This window comes from Mus musculus, chromosome 10 (genome assembly GCF_000001635.26).
Source record: "Mus musculus strain C57BL/6J chromosome 10, GRCm38.p6 C57BL/6J".
Classification (NCBI taxonomy): Eukaryota; Metazoa; Chordata; class Mammalia; order Rodentia; family Muridae; genus Mus; species Mus musculus.
Genome location: NC_000076.6, coordinates 120,941,544 through 120,966,601, shown reverse-complemented (window position 1 = coordinate 120,966,601; position 25,058 = coordinate 120,941,544). Strand labels below are relative to the sequence as shown.

Sequence of the window (25,058 nt, the reverse complement as noted above, 5' to 3'; positions counted from 1 at the left end):
AGTTGCTGAGTTCCCGCAGCAGCAGCTGCAGCTGCAGCAGCAAGACTGATGCAGTCATCAGCAATGAGCAAGGCAGGGAGACAAGGCAGCACTGTATCTGGGAGAGGATCCTCCTCCAGTTTATTCCTTCTTGGAAAGACCCTCATAGACATGCCGCAGTTGGGTCTTGTAGACCAGGCTGGCCTCAAACTCAGAAATCCTCCTGCCTCTGCCTCCTGCCTCTGCCTCCCGAGTGCTGGGATTAAAGGCGTGAGCCACCACGCCCGGCTCTCATTTTCTTTCTTAAGGCTTTGGTTTCTCCACAGTTTAAAAGACAAAAGGGGTTAACCACTGGGCTATCTCTTCGGCCCGTGAACACCAATTTTTATGAGAGTAGTTACTACTCTCCCTGTGCTGTTGATACTAGCTGAGGAGCAATACCTGCTTGGCTTGGTAAAAGCTCTTCAGAGAACTTAGAAAGTAGGTTGAGTATTCCTCTACCATAGTGGGAAGATGAAGTATTTTATTCCAGTCAATTAAATGGGTGCAGTCAAGAAACTAGAAGGTATAAAATGGATTTAATAAGCAGGATATTAAAATCAGTCTGTCATATTAGAAGGAATTTAAAGTGCAATAAGACCTCCAGTCTCTTGGATAATTTTTGTGAAACATATAATGACAGTTTTATTCCATTTTGAATTTGAAACATCAATGCTGTGATTTTTCTTTACTAGAATCATTCAGCAGAAATATAGTACATATATTTAGCTAAAATTTTCAAGTAGCCACATTAAAGCATATAAAGACATGGGTAGACTGAATACTAACAATTAACTTAGTTTAGGCAGAATATGAGTTTGAATAACTAGTGTAGAAATTCCTAATGAATTATTTTATGTGCTTTGTGTGTGTGTGTACTAAGTATTCAAAACTCAGGATGTCTTATACATAGAATAAATCAACAGACTAGCGATCTTTCCAAGCTCAGTAGACACATGTGGCTAGTCCTTACTGGGACAGCTTAGCCCTAGGCTGCTCTGCAGTATTGGTTTAATTAGATCTGACGGCTCATCCTGGGATTACACTGTGCTGTGCATTATGTCCTATATAATTCAGTTAATATTTCTAATAATATGATAAAAGTTTTGCTATCAATTTACAGATACAAATAGTAAGATAAGCAGGTATTCTCTACAAGAATGGATTTACAACTCTTTTGATTGAAACCCTTCTGTTTGCTACATGACAGTGTTTTGAATATAGCCACGCAGAGATAGGACAGGCCGGTGGGTCCTTGACTCTTGCTTCTTATTTTAAGGCACCACACACCTCTTAGCTTGTAATGACAGTAGTCCTGGCAGCTGCTCTCATAGTCTTGCTTTCCCACTTCCAATTTAAACTGCTTTCTATTGCTCTTGAATGAGAGGTGTTCTGTCTGGCAGTTGGCTGTAGTGAGAGGGGGAAGGGAAGGTCAGCTCCTGTTGGGAAGAGAAACAGGGAGGAGTAAAGCTTGTGTCTATCAGGCAAAGTTTTGTTTTGTTTTGTTTTGTTTTAACTTTGTCAGCGTTTGAGATTTCTGGGGAGCCCTTACTCAACATGTTTGAGTTATACACATTTTATATCAGTTTATTGTATGTTATATAGTAGATTTATACTTAACAGCATCTCCAATTTAAGTTGAATAATTCCTCGAATTAGATTCCTGTTTGTAAAGACTTTACTCACCACAGCAACCTTCTTTGTTCAAAGAGGGAGAACAGGCAGCTCTCCGTTTTGAACTGATCAGAGTCACGGGTGATGTGGATACGCATCTTTAAACTTGCAGTGCCCCTTTACCATGGCTGGAACTACAGTTTACCATCAGGGCGCTTGTTTGGTCAGTCTCCAGCAGGCCAGACAAAACGGGGGTGGGGTGGGATAGGGTGGGGGGTCGGCAACTGTATTCTTGTAGCCTATAAGACCACAGCTTGCTTGCTTTGCTTTGCTTCGTTTTCATTCTTCCTCCTTTTCCTTCTTGTTTGTGCATGAGTGTTTGCCTGCGTGTGTATATGTGTACCACATGCATGCCTGGTGCCCAGGAAGGCCAGAGAGTCATCAGATCCCTTACACATGTTTAGGAGCCACTGTGTGAGTGCTGAGAACTAAACCTAGGTTGTCTGCAAGACCAACTAGTGCTCTCAACTGCTGAGCCATCTCTCTCTCTCTCTCTCTCTCTCTCTCTCTCTCTCTCTCTCTCTCTCCCCCCCCTCTCTCTCCCTCCCTCCCTCCCTCCCTCCCTCTCTCTCTCTCTCCCCCTCTCTCTCTCTCTCTCTCCCCCTCTCTCTCTCTCTCTCTCTCTGCATATCCCCACATCTTTCTTAAAGGTGTTTAATCTTTTGTTAGTTTCTAGAGATTTAAATAAGGGACACCGGCTTTCATCACTGCCTAGTCATGAATACTAGAAGAAAATAAATAAAAATATGTGAGCATGCCACTTGAATTCAGATTTTTTTTTAAAGATTTATTTATTATATGTAAGAACATTGTAGCTGTCCTCAGACACTCCAGAAGAGGGCATCAGATTTCGTTACGGATGGTTGTGAGCCACCAGCCCAGAATTTTTCTATTTTAAGTAATATGTTCCGTTTTAGTTCCATCAAACTATATATATCCTACTATAATCTATTTTTAAAACATCTGAATTTGGGCTGGCAAGATGGCTCAGTGGTTAAGAGCACTCATTGACTGCTCTTCCAAAGGTCCCGAGTTCAAATCCCAGCAACCACATAGTGGCTCACAACCATCTGTAATGAGATCTGACACCCTCTTCTGGTGCTGTCTGAAGACAGCTACAGGGACTGAGGGAAGCAGGGTGGACCAGAGCGAGCAGAGGTCCTAAATTCAATTCCCAACAACCAGATGAAGGCTCAGAACAATCTGTACAACTACAATATGTACTCATATACATAAATAAATCTTTAAAAAAAGAGAAATTCTAATAAGTCTTCTAGCCAGAACAGATATTGGAAGAATATAAGTAAATAGTTTGTTTTATATTTGTTCTTACACAGTTAACCCTACCAATGTGTCATGAGGCTTCTTTGGCCCCTGTTTCCAATTTATGAATGGTAATTCTGGTTCTTAAGGAAGAAAGGATACACCTGGTAAATGAAAACTTGTAAAGTTAAGATCATTTCTGTGACACAAACTATCTTCAGTTTTAAAGGGATTTTCAGAGCTGCATGCTTCATTGTGCCGCGGTGGAATTTGGGAGGGTGTTGTTTATCCAAGTTTCTTCAGGTGTAAGGATGGTTTTAAGCAACAGAGTTTAGCCAGGCAGTGGTGATGCACATCTTTAATCCCAGCACTCAGGAGGCAGAGAGACAGGTGAACCTCTTGAATTCAAGGCCAGCCTGGTCTCCAGATTGAGCTCCAGGACAGCCAGTAAGTGTTGGATGCAGAGATTCTTGGCTGTTCAAAACAGTGCATGTTGAGCTTTAACCAGATCACTTTTACTATCCCCTAGAAGGCTTAGGGAATATCATGGGAAATCGGATAGAAAGACTAAGAGGAGAGAGAGAAGGCTGCAGAGTGCTCTCTTCTGTGCATGCGGGAGGAGGTCATAGCAGTCATGAATCCCAGCAGCCCGTTGCTTTCATTGGACATACCCAAGAGCGGGCCTGGAAAGAGTCACAGATGGTGGAAGATCAGGGCCCACTCTTCCCTGCTGAATGCTTCTGGAGAAGGGAAGTCCTCATCTTCAGATGCGTGCACAGGTGAGCCCACCCGGATGCTCAGAGACCACCTGGTTAAGCTTGGTGGGTCACAAAACAAAGGCTGGAAGGGAGCCGGTGGGGAGGATTGACAGGAGTGGGCAGGTGAGGAGAGGGTGGAGCCTAGAGTGATCAGTGTGTTGTGTGGATGAAGTTGTTGAGGACAAATTTAGTTATCAAAAGGTGAGGTACAACAATCCCCAGCAGCTCTAGACTACCATCTCTCCTGTTCTCTGGATAAGGAAACTGAATCTTTGCAAAATTAAGAAACTATGGTGTGTATATGGCAGATCCAAGATCAGAGTGCAGGTAATTATCCCAGGGTATTTTAATTTTGGTTTGGTTTGGTTTTGGTTTTGGTTTTGGTTTTGGTTTTGGTTTTGGTTTTGGTTTTGGTTTTGGTTTTTCGAGACAGGATTTCTCTGTATAGCGCTGGCTGTCCTGGAACTCACTCTGTAGATCAGGCTGGCCTCGAACTCAGAAATCCTTCTGCCTCCTGAGTGCCTTCTTTTTACTTTTATATGTCCCTTGTTCCTTTACGTTTGTTCCTTACATGGTTGGTGTATAAGAGGGCAGTTGACTTAGTGAGTGTGTTTTTGTTTATCCTTTGAGAATCTTATCCGTGCAGAGGATGGGTCTTGATCACATTCACTCTAGTCCTGTCTCCGATTCCAATTTCATGTCTATCTTCCAGTCCTTTGTTTTCTCTCCCAGTTTCCTTTCGCCACTTCTGGTGAGTCCAGTTAGTACTGCTCACATGCTCATGGGTATAGGGCCATCTACTGTTGCACCTACAGGGCACACCCTGGAAGAAAACTGACTCCTTCCCTAGCAGCCTGTGGTTCTTCAGCTCTGGTGGGACTGTGAGCACACCAACACCACTCACCTGGTCTGTGCTGCCTGCCGTGCTGGCTGCTGTGATTGTGCGTGTCGATACACACAGCCACAGCCGCTGTGCGCTCTGCAGTCTAGTGGCCCTGCCGTGTCTGGATCATACTGTTAGCGGCAGTGCTCCCTGACTTCAGGATCCTAGCCGTCTTTCTGCTCCTTGAGCACTGGGGCAGGCGGCGTGTTAAAGAATGTCTCGTTTATGCTTGGGGATTCCAGACAGTTGTAGACATAGTTGTAAGGCTATCCCTTGGAGCATGAGTAACTAACTTGGCAGTAGCTACATCATCAAAGGCAGTGACTTTCTCCTTTCTAGTGGCCCTCAACTGCCTCAGCTCCCCTGGTCAGGATGGGGCCCCGTGCGCCTCCCCCCCCCCCCTTGATAGATAGCTGGATGTTTATTCCCAGTCTTGTTCTGGCCCTTTGCAGGCAGCTGCAGTTATTGTGAGTTCATGAGAGCTCTGGCCATGTTGGTCTCTGAGACAGTTTTTCATGGCATTTCTCTGCAGTCATCCAGCTCTTCAGTTCTTTCCACCCCTTCTTGGGTGCTCCCTGACCCAGGCTAAGCTGTCAGCACATTCTTGTTCTCAGCACCTTGATCAGCTATGGTTCTCCCAATTAGCTGCCCTCACCGTAAAGAGTCACTGCCAAGCTTGAGGTATGTCATATCCATTTAATAAAATAAGAGTAGTTGGTTCATTACCTCCCTGATCGTGGAATTTTGTCCAAATTTATAGTAATAGACAGAGCCTTTCTTCCTCCTGCAAGTGGACCTCAGTTCAAACCAAGTCAATTGGTGGTTTCTGTAGCAGCCATGCTGCTTTTGCACCAGGAAACACCCGAGCCTGTAAGTCGGTAATGTGTGTGTGTGGTGCAAAACTAATAGTGATCATTGTTTTAAGTTTTTTCCTCCCATCTGTCTGCATAGCAGTTTGAGGCACTGTGAAGACCAGCCTGCAGGGGGAAGGAAGCTTTCCACTCTGTTCTGGCCTGGCTCGTCTATCACTGCAACCAAGGTGTGTAGTGGCTTTAGCAGGGGGGTCTTATCATTCCACTCTTTGGGGCAGCAGAGGGAAGCAGCCATAACCTGGGTAGTTTTGAGGGTCTCTGTGGCTTTGCTAGCCAACAACACCAGGAGCTGCCCACTACCTGGTACTAAGATTTTCACTCAAAACCCAGAGCTTTGGGGTTGGCATTATCCACCCATGGATGTATCTGTTCTGTCTTTTTTAAAGTTTTTTGGTTTTGTTTTTAATTATACAGTAGTGAGCTTCCTTAGTTTTTGCTAACTTCTCCCCTGTATCCCATTTTCACCTTTCACCATTCCTGTTAAAACTTGCAACACCAAATTACATGTCACCTGTGCTCACCATTCCTGCTTCCAAGGCCTTTTGCCTGCATCCACTATGCCCCAAGTTAAATCTGAAAATTCCAAGCTATGATCTGCAGTTGAGAGAAACCATGTGGCGGTATTTGACGTTCTGGGCCTGGCTAGATTACCTCACTCCGTACAGTATTTTCCAGTTCCATTCATTTGCCTTCAAGTTTTATTTCATTTTTCTTTATAGCCTGAGTATACATATTTTCCCCTTATGTATGTGTACCAGTGTTGCATTATCCAGTCATTAGTTGCTGGACATGGAGGCTGGTTCGGTTTTCTAGCTGTTGTAAATGAATAGAGCTTTGTTGGTGTCAAAACCTATTGTCAGGTTTTTTGGCGGTCTTGTTACAGAATTGAGGTAGTTTCCATCTGTCCTTGTTTATTGAGCATTTTTAGAATTAGTAATGGGAATGAAATTTCATTTAATGGTTTTTCTTTGGCCTTTTTGGTGGACTGTTAGTTGACTTTTGAATAATAAAGGCAGCCAAGTATACATGGGCTAAATAACATTTGGTTATGTTTTTCTTTCTGCATTGTTAGATTTGAGTTGTTGTTCTATAGATGATTTTATACCTGAGTTCATTGCAGCCGATGATGTATGATTCTTTTAATAGTTTGTTTGGCTTTGATATTAAGGGTAATGCTGGTCTGAAAGGATAAGTTATCCTTCGATCTTCTGGAGGATAGTGTAGACAGTTAAATTCTTCAAATTTTTAGTAAAATTTACCAATAAACTCACCTGGGCCTGGTGTTTTCTGGTTTTGGTAGTTATTAATTATTAAGTTTCTTAATAGATTTAGTTAATAGTAAGAAAAATGAGTTGGGTTTTATTTTCACATTCCTCTTCTGATGTGCTTCATTTCTTTATCTAGTTCCAAGTTTCTTTCCTGAGTCATTTTTCTTCTCTCTAAAGGACTTTAAACATTTCATGCAAGTCATTTCCATTGGACAGAAATTCTCCCAATTTCTACTTTCCTGAGAAAGTATGAACTCACTCACTCACTCACTCACTCACTCACTCACTCACTCACTCACTCACTCATTCATTGGGTCTGGCTGTTTAGCTTAAGGTCTCAGTAAGCTGTCCAAGCTGACTTTGAGCTCACTAAGGCAGGCCGTGAACTTAATCATTTTGCCTCAGCTTTCTGAGTGGTTGGAACTTAGAACTGGGCCATTAGACCTCACTAACAAGTGACTACTGATATCTCCAGTTTTATGGCTAACAGGTTGCCCTGTGACATTGTTTCTGTTATGGCTGGAAGAAGAGTTAATTTGTTTGATTGTTTAACAAAGTAATAATCACAATTTCTCGTAGCTCAGACTAAAAGCAGTTTTGTTTTGTTTTGTTTTGTTTTGTTTTGTTGTTTTTTGAGACAGGGTTTCTCTGTGTAACCTTGGCTGTCCAGGAACTCACTCTGTAGACCAGGTTGGCCTTGAACTCAGAAATCCGCCTGCCTCTGCCTCTGAAGTGCTAGGATTAAAGGCGTGAGTCACCACTGCCTGGCCCTGAAAGCAGATTTTTGATAGTATTTAATATCACCCATCAATATATTTTGTTTTGGTTTGTAAAATATATTTTAAAGTAAAATATTTTTTGTATTTATATTCCCCTATAATATATAAAAAATTTCAAAGTTGAGAAAATTGTATTGTCAGTACTCATACTCATTACTTCGTCCTACTGCTTATAGAGTCGATATGGTCCTCCTGTTTCTATAGTATACAGAGTCCTGTTTATATAGTCGGTGTTTGCTTTGCTTTCTTTACTTGTCATTCTTTTTTTTTTTTTTCTTAAATTAGTTTTTGTAATAGAGATCCCAGACCTGAGCACAACCATAATGTAAAGTTAAAACTTGGTATAAGGATGGGGCTGGAGAGATGGCTCAGCAGTTAAGAGCACCCGCTGCTCTTCCAGAGGTCCTGAGTTTTCAGTTCCCAGCAACCACATAGTGGCTTATCACTCACTATCTGTAATTGGATCTCATGACTTCTGATATATTGAAGGTAGTGATAGTATACCCATATACATTAAATAAATAATAATTAAAAGAACTTGATAAAGATAAGCAATTTCAACTATAGTCTGATTCCATTTTTATGTGCTATTTCTTTTAAAAAGAGAAAAATTCCTCTAGGCATAGTTTCCCTATGTGGCTGGAACACACTCTGAACTTGTTAGCCTGACTCTGGCTCCTGCATGTTGGGTGTGTGCTGCCATGCTCAGGAAGGAGTCTGTCATGTAGAAATAACAGGAGCTAACCACACTAAAAGAAAGTGATTGGTCTGTCTGATTCTGAATTTTGACTTTTTAAATCCTCAAATACATTTTTTTTCTGCTTTCTCTGTATTGTTAGTATTTGATACCCATACTTAAAGTCCTCTTTATTTTTATAAACTCATTATATAAACTGATTTTTCAACAAATACTTTATTTGGAAGTCATATGGGGTTATTTCTTCTTAAAACAGACAAATGAAAAACTAGACGTCCTGTAGACTAGGATATGTGAGCTGGAGAATGGGTCTCCCCCTTCCCTTTCTTTCATGAATCAACTATTTTAGATTTGTATTTCCAGGTTGGTAATGGCTTATGGCTAAAGGATCATTCATGTCTTAGGTAAAGATGGTAGAAGTGTTCCTCTGAACCCAGACCTTACAGGAATAGACTATAAGGAATTTTCTAAGTATACATCAAGAGCCTTTGTTATGGAATGAGCATATATTTAATAAGGCCAGGAATAATTGTCAAAATTTCAGGAAACAAGTGGGCAATTGCTGTTACAAAAGAATGTCCTGCCTTGCTCATTGTCCATATTTAGATCAGCTGATCAGCTGATGGTGAGACTCAGAAGCACTTGCCACACAGGTGCAGTGCTCCTCCACACAGGTGCAGTGCTCCTCCACACAGGTGCAGTGCTCCTCCACACAGGTGCAGTGCTCCTCCACACAGGTGCAGTGCTCCTCCACACAGGTGCAGTGTTCCTCCACACAGGTGCAGTGCTCCTCAGCTGTTGGAGACATTCCCTCCTCCCGCTCCCTCCTCTTCCGTAGAATCAGGCTGTTTAATCCACTAATGTTAGAGGTGGATTTGCACATTTGAGTGTATATATGTATATGTGTGTGTGTGTGTGTGTGTGTGCGTGTGTGTGTATGTGTGTATATATATATATATTTGGTAATTTACATAGTTGCATTTTACTGCTTAGATGACTTGAATTTTTCTTAGGACCTAGTTTAAGGTCATAGAGTGGTGTGGGTTTTGTCGTGTGTGTGTGTGTGTGTGTGTTTTCTTTTGGCTTTTCAAGACAGGGTTTCTCCATGTAGCCCTGGCTAGCTTCAAACTCAGAGCCCCCTTTGTCTGCCTCCTGAGTGCTAGGATTAAAGGTGGGCACTGCCATGCCCGGGCTAGTTCACAGAGCTTTAGAACTGAAAAAGGCTGCTCTTGAAAGCCCCCGTCTAGAGGGAGAGTTTGACCTGTAAAATGAACCGAGAGGAGGGCTTATCTTTATTCTTAACTCCTGTAACTAAGCGGACAAGAGGCCTAGAGCTGATACTTGTTTGCGAATGTGTTGCTTTGCAAGATAAAGCTACGTGGTCGTCACAGCACTAAACTGAGGAGTTATAGGTTCTAGGAACTCAGAAAAGCAGTCTTGAGAGCTGGTGCTTTTGAGCTGAGCAGGATAGTCCCGAGCCACACTACTCATGCATCTATCTCCTTGTGTGTAGTTGAGAACTGGTTTTGAGAGGTTCTCCTTACCTAAGAACCTACAGTGTATCTCCAGCAGCAGTCTTCTAGCCATTTATCTGTTGGTTTTGATGTGTTCTATTATAAGGTGTTAAAGCTTAGTTACTCAACGTCTGAAAGTGCAAGGGAAAAATGCTCTTTGGTTTTTAAGAAATAGAAAATACCTTAGTTTTTATGGTTTTTATAATGAGAAAGTATATAGCCTTTGGAGTCAGACATAAATAGATTTTAATTTTGTTGGGAATTCCATTAACAAAATTTATGCACATTTATATCAAGGAGGTAACTTAACTTTTTATGGGTCAATGTCTCACTCAGAACAAAATGTAGTAATATATTCTCTAAAATAGTGGTGTTGTATTAATTGAGGCACTTTAAAATGTGTGTCAACAAGCTAGCTCCCAGTACAGGAGTGCTGCAGCAATTGCTGTCCCTTGAAAGGGCTGCACAGTGGTCAGGAGATTGGACCTCTCTGATATCAGAGAGACGAGCCTTCAGCCTGTCTGTTCTTTATGTCTTTAGCACCACACTTCTCCAGGTGTTGAGGGAAAGAAAGAAACACCTCCTAGTTACATCAGACTGTCTGGTTGTGAAGGTACTAAGACTACTCAGGGTCAGAGACGAGGAGAGTCGTCGTGAGCTACAGAACTTCCACATCCTTTGTGCTTGTAGCTGCAGACTTGACTCTCAGAGCGGAAAGAAAGCAGAGAACATAGAGAATGACAATTACCAGGAGAAGCAAATGTCTAGAATTTTCCTGGGAGAAATACATTTCTGTGTACTGTGATTTACTTTAGTTCAAGATGCATAGAATAGAAAGATATGAGTGCATCCTGTGACACTGATTGAGAGAAGCATTCGATAGATATACAACTGCCGATTTGTCTGGTCTTGTAAGTAGATACTTAGTCACTAAATGCTTAGGGCTCTTAGACTTTCTCCTTATTACAAGTGCTGTTCTTTAAAAATGTGAAGTGGATAACTAACGCTTCTAGTTTTCTCAGGTTTCTACCTTGGAGTAAAATATGAAAAACATGTTTAAGATCCCACTTGCCGACTTCCTTAATTGATCTTACAGTCTCAGTCGCTTACTGCTTGCTGTCTGTTCCACTGTAGGGTATTCTAACTGCACTGGCTTACTTCATTCCAGGACTGACACACCAAACATGTAACTACCTTCCAGCCTTTGTGTTCTTGGCTGGTCTTTCTGTGACTAACCTTCACATTTTAGAGAGTCATATGGCATGTTCTTCCAGGAGTCTATTGAAATGCTATTGGCGGGGAGGGGTTTCTCTGATTATCTTACTAAAAATAGCTTCTTTCACAATCAAGCCCTATTGTTTCCATCTGAAATACTGAGGCCTATCTGGCATGTATGGATTTTTAGCATTAACTTGTTTATTGTTTCTTTGAATCTCTGTAGAAGATAAGTGCCAGGAGGGCAGGGGTCTTGGGTTCCTCCAGCTGTCAGTGTGACATCACAAACCTAGACAGAGTTGGGGAGAAGGACTCTCAGGGAAGAGTTGCCTCTATAAGAGTGTCCTGTGGGCATGTCTGCTGGGCCAGTTTCTTGATCGCCCACTAGAACGGTGCCCTGAGGAGTGGGGTTGGGCTGTGTATAGGAGATGTAGTTTGAGTAAGCCTGTGAGCAGGAGTCCTTCATGATCTCTGCTTCAGGTCCTGCCTCCACAGCCTGGGGCTAAAGGATGGACAGACAGAACCTGTAAGCCAGTAAAGCCTCCCCAGGCTGCTGTGGTCAGTCTCTTATCACAGCTATAGAAAGTAAACGAGGGCAAACACGTGTAGTCACTCGGTGCCCAGACTCGCGTTGCCCAGCGTGCAGCACCCAGTCTCTTCCCTGGCACTGTGGCCCCATGGAGTCCTTTCAGCCATCAGTGTATTTGCTTAAGAGTAGCACATACTTTATAGTATCCTGACTTATAACCTGTTCATAGTAAATATGTGCTTAGGAAAACATAATGGTTGGTAAATGTTCAGGTTAAAAACTAGAAAAAGTTTATATTTGTTGAAAGCTTTGACAAAACTAATTATATTTTTGAAATTGGTAACGGAAGTTTAGAGAAGGAAAATAAAAAATGTACCATCTTAAATTTATAAGCTAAAATTTAGGAAACCACTGGGAGATTTTGAAGATCAAATTACACATTTTAGGAATTTGATTTATAGTCATTAATGTAGTTTAAAGGAAAGATAAGTCAAAGTACTAAGGCTCTACACAAGAAGAGTTTGGTATCTGAAACTTGAAATGACCCGGAGAGGTCCACGGTTATAGAAGAGGAAGTGGCTGAACTGGGAGAATCCGAGAAAAGGCCGTGGTGTGAGCCCCAGAGAAGCATAGGGAGAAGACAGCAGTGTGGAGGGAGCCGCAGCTGCCTGGGCCTTTAGGGGATGGGAACCACTCTGCGAATGCCTGGCATTGCTGCAGGGGGTAAGAGTGAGGACTGTAGCTCCCTCAGGTCTTCTGAAAGAAGAGACCAACTAAGAAAAAAAGAAAGAGAGAGAGAGAGAGAGAGAGAGAGAGAGAGAGAGAGAGAGAGAGAGAAGGAAGGAAGGAGGGAGAGAGAGAGAGAGAGAGAGAGAGAGAGAGAGAGAGAGAGTTCGGCTGTCAGATGCTCTTGAGACATGGGTCCTCTCTGCAGTTGCCACATTTCTTCAGGTTGGTCACCACTGACGAGAATCTCTGTGGGGTTTTAAACATAAAATGCTTCTTTTTGTCAGTGAAGACCAGACAGCTTCAATTAAGTATATTGGTGTTTTAAAAATACTAAAGTGATTTGAGGAAAGGAAGATGTGTGAGCGTGCCTCTTCATAAATCTGAGTGAGGGCTGACATACTTACTGTTTAAGACTTGCTACGCTTACAAAGAGTTGCCTCCTAAAAGGCTCTATTTTATTCTTACCATTCTTAATTCAATTTATTATGTGTCATTTGTTGGCATTTGAGGGGAAAATATTAACTGAAGGGCAGAACGAATCCCCTGGCTCTTTAGATATGTCAGCTCTCCGTTTTCTCAGTCTTGAATCGCAAATCTGGAATATAAAAGGCATTAGTAGCTTTCAACATGACTTTTTCTGTGTTTCTCCTTCTGCCTTCCTAGTCCTTCTGACAACCTCCCCCAGCTTCTGTTAGAATTAACACTATTACCTTTGCAACACAGAGCAAAATAGACATACATGTGGCTTGACTTGTCCAACACGAACTCTACTTGTCTCCATCCATCCAGGTGTGCTTTGCACTGGTGCCTGTTGTGAGCAGCTCGCAGAGGAGTCTGCAGGCTGATTTACATACATTCTGCTGTCACAGACACAGACACGCTCGAGTTTGTATAGCTTTATTTCAGAGTGCTCAGATTTCACATTAAAAATCAGTGCTATTAAAAGCACTTTGCAATCCATGTGCTTTGATTCTTTTAACTCAATTTTCTGCTCTATTTTGAGAACTTCTGATTTTCTACTTTTTAAAAATATTTCTTTCCCAGCATTGATACCTTTTTATACAGAAAGGTTATCTCAATGGCCATTTGAAAAATCTGATAACAGGATGTATGCTTTTTTCCATTGCTTTTTAATTGTACCTTGTCAGAATGGTCTTGTGCATGAACTCTCTTAGAATCAGGCAGTTCCTGGTTCCTATGGAACGTCCTGTTTTCTCAAATAAAAATAGAAAAGCTCTCAGAAAGGAAATGTGGTCGGTGTGAGCTGCCTACGAGAGCAGAGCGGTGGGCTTCCCTGTGCCATGCTTGTATAGTATACGCTCTGTGTGAAAGGAGTAAGAGAGGTTTCAAGTGTCTGTGAACTTGTGTGTGCGTGTGTGTGGGGGGTCTGAGTAATTGTGAGACATGTTATATATTTAATTATAATCTGGCATCACATTCATATTTTGGAGATTTTAGGTAGAGAAAGATTACATGGAAAATACTGTAAATTCCCTTTATAATATTTGATTGTCAAATACTAAAATCTAATTGTTAGCTACTTTGATCTGTTTATTCTTTTTTTCCTTGCCATTTTTCTAGATGTTAGCAGAGAGTCAGGTTTTTGTTTGTTTTCTTTTTTGGTAGCTACTAGAAGTTTGAATGCTGAAAGAACTATTTAGTTTTAAAGCAACAAGCCATGTAGAAACGTGATCTATTTAGTGATAATAAAGTGGGTAGTATTTACTGAGAGCATAGTGAGTGCTAGCTAGCTGCTGTTGTGCCAGACATTTTATAGGGTTGTCTCATGTAGTCCTTACGGGATGGACAAGGTATGTGCCATTGGTATTCCTCCTTTATAGAAAAACTAGCGGACAGTGAGCGAGGCATTAGTTTAAGGAGGTATTACTTAGGACTGGTGCAGAGACTTGAATCAATTCCTTGTATAACCCTGGCTTTCAGTTGTGATGGCGAAAACCATGAATTTAAAGTGAGACTGTCTAGCATAGTTGGCCTTCCTTCCTTCCCGGCTTCTTACCTCGTTTGTTTACATTGGTTTGTGTATGTGCATTGGTGGAATTGCATGTGCTGGCTTCTCAGGGTACTTGTTTAGGATTGACGTGCTGGAGTGATGCTAATAGTTCTTTTTTCTTTCTTTTCCTTGATAGTAAAAAACCCCTTTGATGAAACATTTGGAAAAATACAAGTAAGTAAAAGATCATAATGCTTATAATGTATGATGTCATGTTTTAACTGATGAAAATACTAGAGTGACTGTAAACTAAGGAAAGTAACTTTAAGGCCCTAGTAGTTTGGTCATTATGTCTGATGTAGAGCTGCTCCTGACAATAGAATGTTTGCTACTTTTATGTAAAGACAAGTGCCCCATCACATATGAGTGGCCCTGCCATGCCTTGATCTGGCTCTCCTACCTAAAAGTACCTGTGTTGTCTAAGGCCTTTGCAGGCTTTTGTTTTTTCATTTTGTTTCTTTTTGGATCTTTGTTCTGTTGGTGTGAAGAAGGATCAGGAAAGCAAAAAAAAAAAAAACAAAACAAAACAAAACAAAACAACAACAACAACAAAAAAAACCCAAGGCTTTTAAAAGATTCTTTTTCAAAGGATGATTGATATAATAACTTGAGCCAAAATTTTATTTACATCAAAATACTTTTTGCTTACCATAGAATAAACACTTCAGATTTAGATATTTAAAGCTAAAATGAATAGTATATTACATAACTCTCTGCTAAGTTTTCATTGTGGGAACTGACCATTATATAGATCTATATCAACATTATTTGTTTTATTAAGAGCATATAATAAAGTGTAGTCAGACGGAATTATTTCATATTGTTAGGACTGGGACTTTGGAATAATTCTCCAGTATATTCTGTAGTGAAGACGTTTATTTGCAGTGAATTTGACAACGGAGTCTTTAAAATGCGATAGTGTTATAGTTGAGACTTAGTACAGTGGACTCATGGAACCTTGGAAGTAGATTTTCTTTAGTAATTTGTAGAATCACAGATTCAGTTTAAGACTCTCGGGTTTCAGCCCAGGTTTTACTTTTTGGTGTTTGATTATTGGAGTTTGAATTTTTATCTGTTGATTTTTGAGGCAGAGAGCCTTTATTTGTGTGTTTATTTGTTTATTTATTTATGAATGAGATGATCTTGTTAAATAGGCCACCCTGGCCTTAGATTTGCTATTTTCCTGTCTCAGTCGCCTTGTGCTGGGCTAACAGGTGTAAGCCACTCTGCTTCACACTTTGGGTTTGTAACTTTGTATGCAGATAAGGATTGCCTTGATTCAGAGTAACCTAGGGATGAGGTCAGGGAAAGGGTGATGTGGCAAAGCTTGGAAGGAAACAGGCGCCAGCTGGAGGGATGAATACTGTGTCAATCGAGACATAGGCGAGGGCATGAGGCGGGGATCTGAAGGCTTCTTCCTCCATCACAGATCATGGTTGCATTGACAAAACTTTGTTTCTCATAGTGTGGAAGCTTGTTGTCCTTGTTTCCTGGACATGAGTGTGGGGACAAAAGGGTAGATGCAGCTTCATGTCTTTAGACTTATATGTATGGCTCACATTCTACAGCTTCTAACCATGCCTGAACTTGCTCCATGAGCGTATGCATTCAGAAATCCCGTGCTCATGAAGACTCCCTGATAATCATGGCTTTATCTCAGGGTGATAATGTCTCAGCCTTTGTCATTACCTACAAAGGTTTATCTTAGTTGTAGTTGTTCTTAAATTTGGATATCATTGTTTAGACTAGTTGATAGATTATATAGACCACACCATGTTTTCTTCATAGCATCTTTACCTTCTGGTCAGAGCAATATTCCAGACATGCACAAGGCTGGCTTACTTTTCTCTTAAATTTTCAGAATAAAGCCAAACTCTTTTTCTTCATATCTAGGGTTTTGTGGCAGTCAGTTCTAAGCCATGTTTCCTTCAGCTCACTCCTGCCTGTGTAAGAAGTCTAACCAGTGCTTTCATGCCTCTACCTCTGCTTGTGCAGTTCCCTCTGCCTGGAATGATGGAGTCTCTTTTCTTCCTATGCAGCCCAGCTCTCCTGCTGTTACACAGATGGCTTTGTTGACCTCCCTCCCTCTCTGCATTGGGCAGTCACAGTGTGACACTGCATGGGGCTTTGTGGCGGTGCTCCTGAGAATAGGAAATACCTTGTTCGTTGTGTTTCACTTTGCTCTGAGACGCTAACTCTTTACTCCTTAACCTCATTGCATGCTTCACTTTAATGATAATTATGCACAAGGGTCATCTTGAAAGCCTAGGACAGGATGTATGTCAAAGTAACAACACACATTCCTATAGTTATGTGATAGAGTCAGAGTAAAACAAACCATGAGGGGCTGGAGGATGGATGGCTCAGTGGCTAAAGGCATTTGCCAGCAAACATGTCAATCCGAGTTGGAACACACATGGTGAAAGGAGAGAAACCATTCCTGTTAATTGTTCTCTGACTACAAAGGGTGTACTAGTGTACGCATGTGTGTGCAATCCCATGTCCGTACATACATTAAATAGTTTCTCAACCATGAAATGTAAGCTAGCTAGAAGAAAGACAAGAATAGTCTGTGTTGAACACAGCATGTATGAATGATAGTGTGGGGTTCGAGGGGCTGCTCTGATAGTTAGAGGAGGTGTATGTGTGTAAGAACCATTTATGTATCTATGTGTGTGTATGTGGGTGTGTACACATCAGTGCTGGTGCCCACAGAGGCCAGAGGCATCAAATCCTGTGAATCTTAGGGAAGGTTGTGAGCTGCCTGACAGGGGTGTGCTGGACTTGAACTCTGGCTCTCAGTCATTGAGTCACTTCTCCTGCTCCCTGTGTCAGCTTAGTTCTCAGGAAGTAAAGTACTTACAGTGATAACTCAGTTATGTTAACGGTGTTCAAGTAGAGCAGCTACTGTTTCCATAGGCTCTGCCTTTCACGTTATATGGCTTTAACCATTTTAGCTTGATTTCCTCCTTTTTTAAAAACTATACTTTTAAAAAAAATTATTTCATAATTTTTTTTTTAATTTTAGGAAAGTGAAAAAAATCTTTTGATGAGCACATTGTACAAACTTCATGATCGATTGGCCCAGATTGCAGGTATTATTTTAGCATTCATTGTCTCCCAAACATTTCTAACATTAGCCAGTGTGTGTTGTGTTGTGTCAGTAGTGGTAATCTTGCCTAAATACAGGCTTATATTTATTTATACAGTATTTTTCTTTAGAGATTTGAAAAAAATTCATACAGGTATAATCCAGGCCATTTTTCTGCTTGCCATATATGTTAGATGTTATTTATATATATTGTGTACATAGTAACAAATTCTGATGACTTCAATAGCAATTGAATTGGATAAGTGTGATTAATGTCTTCTGTAACTATGTAGTTGTCATTTCTTTACTTAAAGGAATAAAGGATTCTGTTTTTAATTAGATTCTTTTCATGCTCTGCTCTTAAGCCTGTTTCAGTGCTCAGGTATCAACACATCTGCAATATGAATAATTTAGTGAAATTATTAAGTGGGTTCTTCCTAAGTTTGAGATTTGCAACTTACAGTAATAGTTTGCATTTATCCAATTCATGCAGAGGATTAGCATTTTACATATAATCTGAAAGAAGTGACTTTGGATCCCTCCCTCTAGGTGATTGGGAAAACAGAAATGGAGCTTTCCAGGGCTTGCAGAAGCAGACTGCTGTGTGCAGCTGGGGTCCTTGGCAGAAGTCTAGGGGACAGATGTAGTGTGACTCCTGCTTAAACAGAAGTCTTTACGATCCTTCCTGATGTTCACTTCCTCTGTCTGATATATTTATCTTTGAGTCCGTAGTTTTGCCCAGTTTTTAGTCTTAATGACTGTGTATAGTTCTGTGTACATCATCAAATGCTTCTCTTGCACACTGATTTGCCTTCATTCATATACTACAGCTCATGACATTTATTTGGTATGCTCTAGTACCTGGAAGTTACGTCGAATGTATTTTATAGCTAGCTTAATCCTGGATGGCTCTCAATAGCAAATTTATGAGCATAGTCTCTGGTTTACCAGATCAGGACGCAAGGGTTGCTTTTAGAGATGTAGTTTTCCTCACCCAGAGTGGGTATTGGCCAGTTTTTTCCTATGCAATGCCTGTAGTTAATATTGTAGGTTTTGTGGACTAGACTGCCTCTGTCATTACTGTTTTACTTTGCTATTATAGCATGAAAGTAACCATAAATAGTATATTAATCGGCTAGTTTGACTCTATGAATACCAACAGACCACATTTGGGCCTTGCCTGTGTTTTGCTGACTTCTGTTCTATCTGAGTCTCTGGGAAGCCTTATAAAGCTTGAAGACTTATTTATCCAGTAGATACCCCTTATCTAATTATGCCCATTACAGCCTGGCTTCCGGAGTAAACTATAAGTAACAATATACTTTCACTACAGAAAGGGTTGCCAGAGTTTTACTTTAGTTACTCTATTTTTATGTTGCAGGTATTTTTAAACTACTTGAAAGTAATAAAGCAGCAAAAACTTAGAACTGAAGTTCAGTATGAGGAAAAATATCTGTAATAACCACATGTAGTCTGGGGAAAAAAAGCTTTGAATTCTCTGCAGTTATATTTAAAAAGAACGTTATTTCTCTAACTTTTATAGCACACCCCTTTATAACAGCTATATCTTAGTTTCACAGGTCGACATTTCTAAGGGACATGTACTCCTGTCTGTGATGAGCATGGTTATGCTCTGAAAGTAGACATGCTTAGTACGACAGTAAGATACAATGCGATAGTAATTAGTCTATTTGAAGCTTTGGATTATTAGCTTTAGGAATCTATGTGTGAGTTAGTAGCGAGCATTTCCTGGATGCTCCCCTTTAATGTGCCTACATTGGCTTATAGTTTAGAACACAAGAAGAAGACGTTCTATAGACTAAAGTTCATTTAAAAGTAGTGGTTTATGGAAGGGTAGTTGTTTGTTTACACTAGATATTGGAATTGTTTCTATAAAATATAAGTAATGTTCATCAATATTTATTGATTATAATTATATATATAATTGTATAATTGGTAAAATACTTTAAGTTCTATTTCTTCTGCTTAATATTGTACTTATTCCAAATTAATATGCTAATCTTTTCAGGAGACCATGAATGTGGCAGTTCTAGTCAAAGGATGCTTTCTGTCCAAGAAGCAGCTGCATATTTAAAAGTAAGCAGTGACATCAGAGTTTTAATAGCCGTGTTCTTAAAGTGCATGTCCTTAGTGCTGTCAACAGTGTTAAGCGCTGGGTTACTTTGTGTGCTGTGTAAGGCAGTCTCTGTTCTTCATTGCTCGAGAGTCTGCTCCCTGCACCAGGCCCTCCCTCTCTCAGGTTAGCCTCTCTCTCCCACGCCACTCCACCCACTTGAACACCTGTTTACTTACTTGTATATGTTTGGCTAGGTTCCTGTTAAGAGAGAATACGAGGGGGTTTTCTTTCTGAGATTATGGCTATAACTGGTTGGAGTGTTTTTATACCTTAAGGATGGAAAGCTAACTGCTTTCCTAGCTGTGCTTTTGCCCTGGATTGTTTTGGGGGTGAATAAGTGTATGCCGGGTACTTGACACAGAAGTGTGGTGAACGGGAAGCTCTAAAGCCTCGAAGGACCTTCTAACAGGGAGTTCATTGAATTGTGTAGATTTTGTCTCTTGTTACTTATACGCAGGATTTTTTTAAAATAATAAAGCTTATAAAATTAAAAGTCTTAACTATTTAGTGCCATGTAAGCAGATATAATAAAGGACAATGAGATTGTTAGTATTTTTGTTTTAGAATACTGTATATAAGAAAGTGCACATAAGTGTGTAAAGGGCTTGAAGATGGGCTGTAGAGATGGCTCAACGGTTAAGAACACTGACTGCTCTTCCAGAGGACCTGAGTTCAAATCCCAGCAACCACACCGTGGCTCCCAACCATCTGTAATGAGATCTGATGCCCTCTTTTGGTGTGTCTGAAGGCAGCAGCAGTGTACTCATATAAATAAATCTTTAAACACAACAAAACAAGACAAAGGGCCTGAAGAACACTGTGCTACATGCCTGTGCCTGTCCTCAAAGCTGCTTTGTAGGCTGAAGCAGGGCAGGTGCTTGCAACCCAGTTTTGAGGACAGCCTGGACAAGTTAGTGAGACTTGTCTTAAAACAAGATTCAACACAAATCTCAGCACTCTAAGGAGGAGATGGAGATAGAATTAAGATGGGTGGGCAGCATTCAGGAAAGCAAGTGAGGCACTTGCTTTTAGTCAGACCTGCTCAGCTCAGTTCTTTCAGGGTGCTAAGAAGACTTGCAGGTGAGATTCTCTGAGCTGTTACAAGTTATCCTGGAACTAGGAAAGAAAATAAGCTGAAAGATGGAAAGTTCCATTCTTGTGAAAGGGAAAAATGGAATTCATGACAATCCAGTTCCATGTAAGTAGCCCCATAAAGATGCGAATGCTTGCAAACCGAGATGCTGTTCCAGCCAGCTTTTAGACGGCTCTGTGGGTTCAGATGTAATTGTGTGTCATCTCTCCTACCCCCTTCAAATAGCATGACTTTAAAAGGGAACAGGATTTTTCCTATTAATATTTTAAGTGTACATATAGTACAATGTGGTAATTGTATACATATTATTTAACATAAATAATCTCTAGGACATTTTCATTTTAGGACTGAAACCCTATGCTCATTGCATAGTAGCCACCTATTTTTCTCTTTTAAATTCTGTCAATCACTGCTTTCTTTTCTATATCAGTTTTGTAACATTTAGATATGTAACTATGCTCATTGATAATTCTCTGACTTACTTCATTTAATGTCTTCCAAGGCCATATGATAACATTTGATAGTATTTTTCTTTTTATTTATTACACCTTTTTCATAAGATTTGAAGTCTAAAAAAGCCTCAGCTTTATCCTTTTTTAATCTGATATTTAAAAGTAATTTAAATCCATCTGTCTTAGTCAGGGTTTCTATTCCTGCACAAACATCATGACCAAGAAGCAAGTTGGGGAGGAAAGGGTTTATTTGGCTTACACTTCCATACTGCTGTTGATCACCAAAGGATGCAGGACTGGAACTCAAGCAGGTCAGGAAGCAAGAGCTGATGCAGAGGCCATGGAGGGATGTTCTTTACTGGCTTGCTTCCCCTGGCTTGCTCAGCCTGCTCTCTTATAGAACTAAGACTCCCAGCCCAGAGATGGCACCACCCACAAGGGGCCTTTCCCCCTTGATCACTAATTGAGAAAATGCCTTACAGCTGGATCTCATGGAGGCATTTCCTCAACTGAAGCTCCTTTCTCTGTGATAACTCCAGCTGTGTCAAGTTGACACAAAACTAGCCAGTACACCATCCATCCATGCATCCATCCAGCCAATCTGTTTTACTGCTGGGGATCTGAATTTAGATCCTTATGTTTGTACTTTACCTATCAATCTTTTCTAAGACCCAATATAGTGTGTGTGAGAGTGTAATATCATCTGGAGCAGGAGATTTAGCTGTTATAAACTGCCTGATAAAGGTGCTGGGAACTGATTTTGGGCCCTTAGGAAGAGCAGTAAATAAAAGCCCTTGACCACTGAGCCATCTCTCTAGCCCCTCAAGATTGTTTTATCTACTGAGCCTTAGGGGAGCGCCCTCTCAGAGGCAGCCTTAGGGGAGCACCCTCTCAGAGGCAGCCTTAGGGGAGCACCTCTCAGAGGCAGCCTTAGGGGAGCGCCCTCTCAGAGGCAGCCTTAGGGGAGCGCCCTCTCAGAGGCAGCCTTAGGGGAGCACCTCTCAGAGGCAGCCTTAGGGGAGCACCTCTCAGAGGCAGCCTTAGGGGAGCACCTCTCAGAGGCAGCCTTAGGGGAGCACCTCTCAGAGGCAGCCTTAGGGGAGCGCCCTCTCAGAGGCAGCCTTAGGGGAGCGCCCTCTCAGAGGCAAAAGGGAGGGAGTGTGAGGTGAAGAACTCTGGAAGGGGACAACAGGAAGTGGGGGGCAACATTTGGAGTGTAAATAAATGAAATAATTAAAATAAGAAAGAAAACAGAATCTCTAGAAATTGTAAGATAAGTATTATAGTTAGGCCTTTTATAGTCATAATTTATTAGATGACTTTTTATTTATCTGTATCTTAATTTTGGTATATGTATTTTTCATCTCCTTTAAGTTTATTCTTAAAAAAAAGTTTATTCTTAAGTATTTCCTTTTTGAGCTATTATAAACAATTTTTTTCATTTCCTGTTGAGATTCTTTGCTGTTACTATATATAGGAAACAATTGATTTTTCCATGTTGATTTTTGTACCCTGCAAGTTTGATGAATTCATTTACTCTAAGGGGACTTTTTTTAATTTAGAATTTTTAGAGGTTTTTTAAAAAATATTTTTATGTAGATAATTATATCATTTGTGAAAAGGAATAATTACTTTTTTCTGTTTCAGATTTTAAAATTTCTTGCATAAGTTACTCCTCTAGACTTTCTAGTCTGTGTTCAATAGAAGTGGTGAGTGGGCCCCCACTTTCTTGTCTTTGCGTTCTCCCTGTTAGATCTGACTGCTCACTCGTGTATGGGCCTCAGTGGGTGTGGCTTTTTGACATGGACATCCTTTCCTTCTACTCCTGGGCATTTTTAAAACTCATTGTTGAAGGACTGTTAAGTTTTCTCATGCTTTTTCTGTAGCTATTGAAATAATCATTTGATTTAAATATTTTCATTTATTTTTTATTGGGACTGCAATATGAATACTACTTCTAATTAACAGGATAGATAAGGATCCAATAATATTGTGGTTTTTAATTTTTTTGATCTATTTAACAACAAAACAAGAGGTTTAACAGATTAAGAAAATACTGCATTGATATTTTTTGTGTTGAAATGTCTGTGTACCACAGGACCCTGCTGTTATACTTTTAATACGCTGTCCAAGTCCCCTTTCTGGTATTTTATTAGAGACATTTGTGTTTTTATTCATCATTATCTAACATTGATAACAAAAACCAACATATCTCCAGCTGCATATGTAGCAGAAGATGGCATAGTCAGTCGGCCATCATTGGGAAGAGAGGCCCTTGGTCTTGCAAACTTTATATGCCCCAGTACAGGGGAACGCCAGGGCCAGGAAGTGGGAGTGGGTGGGTTGGGGAGCAGGGCGGGGGGAGGGTATAGGGGACTTTTGGGATAACATTTGAAATGTAAATGAAGAAAATATTTAATAAAAATTTTTTTAAAAAAGTCAGTTTGGGGGCTAGCAAGATCATGCATTGGATAAATGCACTTGCTGCCAAGCTTGACGGCCTGAGTTCAATCCCTGAGACTCGTGGTGCAAGAAGAGTCCTCTTACTGCCACATGTGAGCCATTGGATGCTCATGGCCATGCATGTATACACGCACGCACACACCCACACACACACACACACACACACACACACACACAGACACACACACACACTCAGAGTAAATAAATATATAAATTAGTGTTAAAAGTTTAAGAAAGTTTGGGAAAGTTCTTTTTGTTCTTTGAAGAATTTGAGTAGTAATTTTTTTCCTAATGAAGTAAGTAAGAAATGAATTATTCTTTCATGCCTGCCCAGGACCACACCAATTAGTGTTCCAGCACGAATGGAGAAGGACACATAAACCCCATACCTATTTGACTAGCTGTAGTCAGTGGCTGAGAGGAGGAGAATCAGTGCTCTTCAGGAAGCTCCCATGGCTGGTTGGCCATGTTCACGTGGTTAGTTCTAAACCCAGGCAACACTAGTGGCTTTGCTAAGTCACGCACAGGCAGTTTTTAGAAGGAGAGGGCGTGCGTTTAGAGGGGCGTTTGTTTGTGGAGGGTCAGGGGAAGACTTAGAGAAGCAGGGAGAGGTAGGTACAGTGAAAATACATTGTGCTCATTTCTGAAATCCTCAAAAAGGGAAAAATATGTATTTTTCTTTGAATGAAATGTTTGTCTGGTTTGTAGTATTGAAGCCATCATTTTCCTCACTGATCTTTATCTGTGTATTCTGTCCAGTTTTGAAAGTTGTTTATAGCAATCTACTCTCAACAGTGGTATGCTCTCCCTCCATCCTGCCTTTAATTCCTCTCTCTGCCTGTGGGCTCTCTAATGTGTGTATGCCAGTATAACTGCTGTATCTTCTGAGTGGATTGAGCTGCCTGTCTGTGTGACATCCTTAGTAGTTAGCTATTCCCATGGACTCTCTCTCCTCTATCCTTGTCAGCCTGTGTGTGTGCCCTTAAAGCTAAAGTGGGTTTCCTTTACATTCATCCATCAACCCAACGATTAGGTGCTTCTATTTTTATTTGACGTCTATTATTGACGGGACAGACTTTTTGTTGTTTCTACTTGCTTTCTCTCTGTATGGAAATTTTGTTTGTTGGTTTTTTTTTTTTTTAAGATTTATTTATTTATTTTAAGTACACTGTAGCTGTCTTCAGACACACCAGAAGAGGGCATCAGATCTCATTACAGATGGTTGTGAGCCACCATGTGGTTGCTGGGATTTGAACTCAGGGCCTCTGGAGAGCAAGCAGTCAGTGCTCTTAACCACTGAGCCATCTCTCCAGCCTGAAATTTTGTTTTCCTGTCGTACTTCTTTTTTGTATTTCTTTTGTAGTAAAATGCTTTAATTGCTTTTGAATTTATTATCCTCCTTTATGTTATCAATGTGTCTTTTAGATTGTATAACCATTAATGTTTATAGCTTTTTACATGAATATATTTATAGCTTTTAAAGCATAATTTTGTTCTTTAACTTGTATATTGTATTTGAAGTGTATATATCACTTTTACAATGTTTTGTATTTGTTTTGTATGAACCTTTATAAGTGAATTTTAAATTTATTTACCTTTATGTTGCTGCTTG

General features: G+C 40.5%; 1 protein-coding gene and 1 long non-coding RNA gene across 5 annotated transcripts in view; both read left to right on the top strand.

Annotated features, from left to right (window-relative positions):
* The window catches only part of Lemd3 (LEM domain containing 3), a 55,986-nt gene that overhangs the window by 12,795 nt on the left and 18,133 nt on the right, over window positions 1-25,058 (top strand). For 2 of the 3 annotated variants that reach the window (XR_001779544.2, NM_001081193.2), the window contains exons 2-4: window positions 14,347-14,384; window positions 17,239-17,305; window positions 19,331-19,398. Coding sequence is in view for 1 of the 3 variants with exons in the window: in NM_001081193.2 (NP_001074662.2) it covers window positions 14,347-14,384; window positions 17,239-17,305; window positions 19,331-19,398 (173 nt within the window). In the remaining 2 variants the exon portion in view is untranslated. The remainder of the gene's footprint in view (window positions 1-14,346; window positions 14,385-17,238; window positions 17,306-19,330; window positions 19,399-25,058) is intronic. The other variant, XR_380414.4, reaches the window with a different exon arrangement.
* Window positions 274-11,823, top strand: Gm50589. Of its 2 annotated transcripts, none has more exons than XR_001779657.2 (2): window positions 274-8,907; window positions 8,971-11,823. It is a non-coding gene; the product is annotated as a predicted gene, 50589 (long non-coding RNA). The 2 variants fall into 2 exon arrangements; XR_001779658.2 differs by having other exon boundaries at window positions 274-8,928.